At 39.3% G+C, this 7,999-nt stretch overlaps 1 protein-coding gene across 1 annotated transcript in view; it reads left to right on the top strand.

Annotated features, from left to right (window-relative positions):
• TMEM64 (transmembrane protein 64) overlaps positions 1-7,999 on the top strand; it is a 25,153-nt gene that overhangs the window by 724 nt on the left and 16,430 nt on the right. Inside the window, exon 2 of the mRNA XM_017888776.1 lies at positions 7-614. Coding sequence (XP_017744265.1) covers positions 7-614 — 608 coding nt within the window. The remainder of the gene's footprint in view (positions 1-6; positions 615-7,999) is intronic.

Raw genomic sequence — 7,999 nt, 5'->3', positions numbered from 1 at the left:
CGGGCGCCCTGCTCGGCGCCTATCTGGAGCGCCACGGTCCGCCAGCGGCTTCGGAGCTGCCGGAGCCGGGCGGGGCCTTGGCGGGCGGCCCTGGGAGCGGCGGCGGCGGCGGCGTGTTGGTCGGCGTGGCCGAGGTGAGAAACTGGCGCTGTTGCTGTCTCAGCAGCACCTGTTGGTGCCGGAGCCTCGTGCTGGTCTGCGTGCTGGCCGCCCTCTGCTTCGCTTCCCTGGCCCTGGTCCGCCGCTACCTTCAGCACCTCCTGCTGTGGGTGGAGAGCCTTGACTCGCTGCTAGGGGTCCTGCTCTTCGTCGTGGGCTTCATCGTGGTCTCGTTCCCCTGCGGCTGGGGCTACATCGTACTCAACGTGGCCGCTGGCTACCTGTACGGCTTCGTGCTGGGCATGGGTCTGATGGTGGTGGGCGTCCTCATCGGCACCTTCATCGCCCATGTGGTCTGCAAGCGGTTGCTCACTGCCTGGGTGGCCGCCAGGATCCAGAGCAGCGACAAGCTGAGCGCCGTTATTCGCGTCGTGGAGGGAGGAAGCGGCCTGAAAGTGGTGGCGCTGGCCAGACTGACCCCCATACCTTTTGGGCTTCAGAATGCAGTGTTTTCGGTAAGTAGGGTCCCGCTGGCCTGTCCCTCTCCAAGTCTGTTTTTGAGCGGTCTTGTGGCGGCCCTAGGAGGGCGCTCTATCAGATAAACACCAGCAGAGAAGTGACACTGAGGGCAGGAGTTACAATTACTTTCCATCGCACCCTGGGAAATCTGTCATACACATAAAACATACCTAACGCGGAGCCTCGAAAGACAGTTTGTTAGGTAAAAAACTAATGTTCCTTTTTCGGGATGGGAACGTAATTAAAAATGAAAAGCCCTCTTAACAGTGGGCATGCAGGGACATGAATGGAAATGCCCATCTTCAATACTTGTCATCTTTTGTAGCAGCTTTGGCAACATTTAGGGAGGAAAGCTTCACGTTTTTAGCTTTCTCTCTTGCTTGCATAAATACATCCAGGGTTTTGATTCAAGTTTTTAGCGACATGGACCGAAGGAAGTGTTTCAGTAAACAGTGGAGGAGCTAGTTGCAGACTCCGGATTTTGGAGTTTCCTAAATTTTAATGGGCTTTTCTTCTTCAAGTAATTGTGCTTTAATGCTATGTAAAGGAGAAAATCCTACTGTTTATCTTTCTTTGGAGGAACTTCATTTCGAAATCGCACGGTGGTGAATAAAACAGAACAGATAACCTTTTGATCAATTAGCATTTATTTTTCGTCTATATATGCACCATTATAGACTGTTTTCTGTCCTTGTATTCATATGTTTTGCTTGCCCAGGTTTTTATAGCTAGTGTGCATCTCCATGCAACTGATTTAGGATAGAAACACTGCTAGTGAAGAGATCATTTTACTGGAAGAAAGGAATCTGGTTTTTACAAACTTGGTGACTTTGGATCAAATTACTGACCCTGTCTGGCTTCACTTTTCTCTTTTATAAAGTGAAGGACTTAAAAAAGTAGATTACTGTGTTCCCCAAATTCAATTATTCTAAACTACCAAGCGTTTATGTAGATTCCCAGGAACTCAACCCTTCAGCTAGACTTAAAGAAAACTGTACTGAAGTAAAAAGATAATTGCACTCAAAACCGTAGGAATTGATGTATTTTAAGTGATTCTGATGCATTGTTTCAAAAAGTAAATAATTGTTAGTCCCTGGAAACTTTCTCATTTTGTTTTGAATTAGGAATAATTCTAACCAATCTACCTCTTTGTGATGAAATTAAAATCTTTCACTTTTTTCTTTTCTTTTAAATGCCTTCTGCAAACCTCTTGATTCCAAGCAACAGCAGCAATGACTATGGAATGGTATTTGGTAGAGGCAGTGGAAACAGATAAGGGGTTTTCTGTAGAGATAAAGTTTAGTGTTAGCAGTAGTTTGGTATAGTCTTAGTCTTAAATTTCTTTTTCTATAGTATGAAATATATACTTGAACTTTGATCCAGTCTTGGGTAATAATAAATAAACCGTCCCAGGACTTTCAAAGAAGGTTGGGCTACGGAACCTGAATAGATTGATTGTTAGTTTGTGTTTCAGTATAGCATGTATCCTTCGGCCTTTTCTTGTCCACCTACTGCATGCCAACTACTATCCTAGGCTCTTACCACATATTTCTGATCCTTAAACCAGCCCTGCAGAAGTTGATTATGCACATATTATAGACTAGTGTCTACTAGTTAGGAGCACAGGGCTGGTGCTGTGGATTCCTGCTGTCTGCTTAGTCTAGTGACTTTGGGCAAGTTGTTTATTCTCTCTGTGCTTCAATTTCTTATTTGTAAAATAAGGAAAGTAATGATACCTACTTCCATAGGATTATTGAGAAGATTACATGAGATGAATACATGCAACAGAGCCTGGCTTAACAAACATGTGTTGGCTTTTGTCGTTTCTGTTGTTAGGACCCAAGGTCACCAAGGTACTAAACTAATGGTAGAGTCAGACTTTGAACCATGGTAGGGTCTCAACCCACCACCTCTTCATTTCTTCAATATATATTTAATGCTGGGTATAGTCATGGGTAAATAGTAAGGGCTCATTATGTATTTACTGATTGACAATAAGGTAGGCTTTTCTTTTGATTATGTCTGTTACATATTAAGTATGTGACTAAGAAGTTGTATTTTGTACTTGGTAATAATTTAAGGTAATCATGTAGTTGAAACTGAGCTTGACAAGGGACAACTCTGAATTTAGCATTGTGTGGTCAATAAAAAAGAAGGGAAAAAAAAGAAAAATGGCCTCTTGCAATAGGTATTATTGTCACCATTTCACTGAGAAAGAAACAGAAGCTCAACCATCCAGGAACTTCTTCAGTCACCCACCTACCAAGTGGCTGAGCTAGGGTTTGAACCCAGAATCAGCTGATATGGTGCATCTTACTGTAAAGTTTTTACTCATAGCCATAGCAGGGTGGGCTGTGAAGCCACTGGATATGGTCTGTTATGTCCTGTTTATACCTATTGTCCTGAACTGCCTGCTTACAGAAGTAGTCCTTTCAACTAAAACAGTTTACTGAATTCACCCAGGATATGTGAAAGAAAAGAAAGCTTAGTTAAGGCTGATGTTAGTTTTAGTCTGACTTTCCTTTCTGCCTTCTAGAACTCCATTCTGCCTCCTCATATACCCTCTCCACCTCATACCCCTCCTGCTGACCATAGTTGCCCCCTTTCTAGGCATATTTCTTGTGTTTTCTACATCCCTCCCTATCCTTGAAATCATCCTTTTTTTAAAAAAAAAAACAAATTCCAGTTAAAACTCATTTGTGTGTGTGTGTATGTGCCCATAATTAGAGAAATTCATCTGGGCTTACCTCAAAGAAGTTAGGTGTAGTGGTCATGAGAGGCCCAGGCTTTGGAAATAGATGATCCTGAATTAGTCTGTGCCATCTGGCCTTCTCCATTTCCTCATCTGTAAAATGAAGTAGAGTTATGAGGCTTAAAAAAGCTGATACTGTGAAGGCATTAAGTATTTTGTCTGGCTCATAGTCACTTCCCAGTAATTGTTAAGTGTTATTATTATTTATAGTGGTGGAGGTAGTTGTATTCACATTTTAGAAGCAGGAGCTGATTGTAAAGGATAATATATGGAAGAAGGAAAGGCGCTTTCCCTTGCTTATCTCCTCTGAACCATTTTTTCCCCTTCTCCCATGCATACTAGAAACTTGAAATCAGATTGGTTCCAACATTTACAGTGTCATCTTGAAGTAGTTATAGTTACTCTTTTGAGCCATACTTTCTGTTGTGAGATATGTTTAATAATACATGCTGCAGAGCTGTGATAAAATATATAGTTTGCTCATTATTTGCTACTTCTTTCTCACCATCCTCTGCATTCCAAAATGAGGATACTGAAACTGAGCTACTTTTTAAAAAAATTTAACAAATACCTATATTGTACTTAACTAATTGCCAGGCACTGTTTAATCATGCACTCATAACTTATTTACTGTTCATTTCAGCCGTGATCCTCATCATATAGCTGAGGCAGTTAAGGTACAGTGGTGAAATAACTTGCCCAAGATTACACAGTTAGTAAATGTTTAGAGTCATTAACTTACCCAGGGTACTAGTGTTGGTCCAAGAAGATCTGGATTTCCCAGACACATCCTGATTCCAGTTGTAGAATACTTGTCCTAGCGCACCTTGAATATCAGACATTACGGAGAACTGGGTAAGGTTCTATACAGTTGACTTAGGTATCATCCCAGATGTTAGAGCAGGGGTCAGAAAACCACAGCCCAATTTTGTATGGCATACAAGCTAAGAATGATTCTTCCATTTTTAAATGGTTGGAAAAAATACCACAAGAATATTTCATGTACATGAGAATTATATGAAATTCAAATTTTAGCATCTGTAAATGGTGTTATTGGAATACAGCTGTGCTCACTTATGTGTGTGCTATGTGTGTCTCTTTTTAATCCAAAATGGCAAATTGAGCAGTTACTACAGACCCTACTGCCTACAGAGCCTGAACTGTTTACTACCTGGTGCTTCATGGAAAAAGTTTGCCAACTTCTTCTGCCTTAGAGTCACAGCAACAAAACAGCTACCAACCCTGAGCCCCTGCAGCTCTAGGAAGAGAACCTTAATTTCTCATATATATCTTATATTTTTATTTAACAGAAAAAATACTTTTAAACAAAAGCAATCAATGGGTATTGTGTGTAAAATGCAAACAAAATAGAAATTAGTAAATTTAAAAGTGCAAGACCTTACCCATCACTGTGGCTCACTTCTTAGTGAACTGCTTTATAGAATTATTTGTTACCAAACCACCAATTACTTTGGTTATTTATGTGAGCTCACCATAGGTTTGAAGCAACAAATAGATTCTTTGTTTTGGAGGGAACCAGGGAGCTGTGAAACTGGTACTGACTGAAATAATAATAGTGAAGGATGTCATCATAACTTTAAGCAGATATAACTGTTTTTCAAGTTTTCTTAGAGTTTGCATTGAGTTATCAAGAAGATAAATCACTTTTAGTAATTTAGTTTATATTTGAACTGAAATTTATTACAACTAAAGAAAAGTTTTTGGCAAATGACTCTAAGACCACAAATACAGTATAGTATCTTAGCTTATGCTGTGGGGTCTTCTGGTTCTGTCTTAGCTCCTTTGTAGCCCTGGCAAAGTCATTTAATGATTCTGGCCTCCAGTTTTCGTTATTTGCAAAATGAGAGGGTATAGATTAGGTCAGTTTGCTTTTAAAAAGACAAGTGTTCTGAGCAACAATGTAACATTATGTTTTATTTTTTAACAGTTTAGTGATAGTGTGTGTTATAAAAATTTTCTCATTTTCTTAAGTTCTTATTCTGTAATATGTTTTCTTATTTTCTTAAATTCTTATTCTGTGCTGTAGATATAGCCATAGATTCAGATAAAGATATGATAGTCGTAATACTTGTCACTGTATCAGTGTATCTAATGATGATTTCTTCTTACTAGTAAAGTGTAATGATTTGCTGCCAGTGGTACAGTTCAGGCAAAATAGAAAGGCAGACACAGTCTGTGTTTTGAAAGAGTTGGAGTCTGGCCCTTAAGGGTCAGATAGGATGACTAAGTTGTGTAATGTCATCTCAGTGCACATCCTGAGACCTCACAATACCACTGAATCCAGCTGACCTTTATTTCCTTGAAACTGGTTTCCCGTCTTTGTGTGTCTTTAGTTATCTCATCAGCTTCTGCATTTTTTTGTGTCATATGTAGGCTTATAATTCACTAATCTATATCTCTAGCCTGTTATATTAATATATATACAGTGTGTTTTATTAACCCTTCCTAGATTTAAAAAAATTTGTTTAAAAGCAAAGAGGTTATTAAAACGTATTTTAACAATATTTGTTTTTTCCGTCTATATGTATTCATTGTAAAAACTTTGAAAAGTATAGCAAATACAAAGAAAAAAGTCCTTAGCATTTTAGTGTTTATTTTCTCTTTGCATTTTATTGATATGTATTTTTAATATAATATTGAGTTAATGATTTTTGTGACCTTCTTTTACTTGATGTAATGAACATCTTGTCATTACATGTATTGCAACATGACTTTTAATGATTGCACAGTTAGCTGTAGTTTTCTATCTTTGTATCTTTTTTATTCCTGCTTAGAACTGGGCCTTAGATATGTATAGAAGGCATATGATACATTTTTTTAGTACAAATAATAAACCTATAGTATGTCAGATTGTATGAAGAAAATCTTTTCAACTTGTGTTCCAGAAATTATGTACAATAAGATACACATTTTTCCCCCCTTGGGAGAAGATTCAAGACCTCTGTGTGTATACGGGTGGGAGGGTGGAAGAGTGGTTAAACCAGATTGTCAGATAAATTGGTGACCCCTCCCTAAGATATTTGGGAGCCATTAAAAGCATTTCCTAATTTAGGGACAGTGAACTCTTGAAAAAGCTTGCATATATGAGAATGCTTCTGTGTCATAGACAGACATTGACCTAACCATTTCTGTCAGTAGAAATCTCTTTACTCTGAAGCCCTCTCTAGCTGTTAGGGTAGGGTCTCAGCATTGCTATGGCCTCGTTCTTTTTTTTTTTTTTTTTTTTTCCTGCAGTAGCAGGACTTTTTTCAGTACTCTCAGGGTTGCTTGGGAGACCCTAACGAGAGGGTCTTAGCCTTGACCTTAGGTTCACCTTGGAGGTTTCTGGAAATATTTTTAGTATTCATTCAGTAAATAATTGGTAGGTGCCTAGTATATGCCTGCTGCTGTTTTAAATGCTGGAGGTGAAGCTGTGAATTAAATAAAGTCTCTCCCGTGAGGTGGTAGCATTCCAGTGGAGAAATAGCATTCTAGGTAAATCATGGTGTAAATTTTGCTGAAAATAAGTTAATTTTCATTTATAACATTTTTTCTGTGTGCTTGGCAGAGTGTCCTTAATTTCTGAAAATCCAATTAAAAATGGACTTTGCATTCCAACTTGTTTATAAACTGGCAACTACTCTAGGTTTCCATATTTATAGATAAAACATTGTTGGTGTTGATACATCCAACCTCCAATAAACATATATTTAGCACCTAATATATGGTAGGCATTTGTTAAGATCTAGGGACACAATGAGGACCAAGACAGGCAGATCCCTTTCCTCGCAGAATTTATAGTTTGGGAAAGGACTGAGGGGCAAACAAATGGCGAAACCTTCAGTTATTCTCCAGTGCAAAGGGGACAGGGAAGTATAGTTTCTGTCAGAGCACTTGAAAGCACTTAAAAGACTTGTGGCATCTGGGAAGGTTTCCTAGAGTAATTGATGACTGAGTAGTGAAAGACAGTGTAGGAGTTTTCGGAGTAAATGGAGTGGAAAGAAGGATGTGCTTGTTGTACTCCCCAGAAGGAACAATGTAGAAAGGCCCAGAGGGAAAGGGGAGCAAGTAGTGTTCTAGGAACTGAGACAATTTTGATGTGACTGGGACGTAGTGTGACAGGATGTGTGAAACGCTCAGAGGCCAGATCATGAAGCACTTTGTGCTCTGAAGAACCTCATGGCAGTAGGAGGGAGTTTAAGCAGGAGTAGGCTCACTTTTTAAAAAGATTTCTGCAGGAGTTAGCATAGGTAGTGAGTGAGGTAGTCTGTGTGTCAGGACCGGAGAGGAGACTGAATTAGGAATAGGCCCAGACGGTGGATAGATTTCCCCAGAGAAGGTGCGGTTGACAAGAGGTAGTAGATACTGGATGTGGGAAATGAGGAATTAGCTGTTTCCCTGACTGACGAGGTTTCCAGCTAGGGCCGCTGAGTTTGGGAACACAGAAAAGATGAAGAGGTATTTTGAGGAGCAAAGGAAAGAGAATATGCAGTTAACGTTTTCTTTAAACTGATTTTAAAGTTTTGATTTTCTGAGAGTGAAAATAGTTGCCATTTATGAATTCTTTTCTCTCTTCCCCATTTCCCCATTTTCTTTCTTTCTTTCTTTTTTTTTTTTTTTTTTTTTTTT

This window comes from Rhinopithecus bieti, unplaced genomic scaffold (genome assembly GCF_001698545.2).
Source record: "Rhinopithecus bieti isolate Rb0 unplaced genomic scaffold, ASM169854v2 scaffold_18608, whole genome shotgun sequence".
NCBI classification, from domain to species: Eukaryota; Metazoa; Chordata; class Mammalia; order Primates; family Cercopithecidae; genus Rhinopithecus; species Rhinopithecus bieti.
This window is presented reverse-complemented; position numbering and strand designations above follow the sequence as displayed.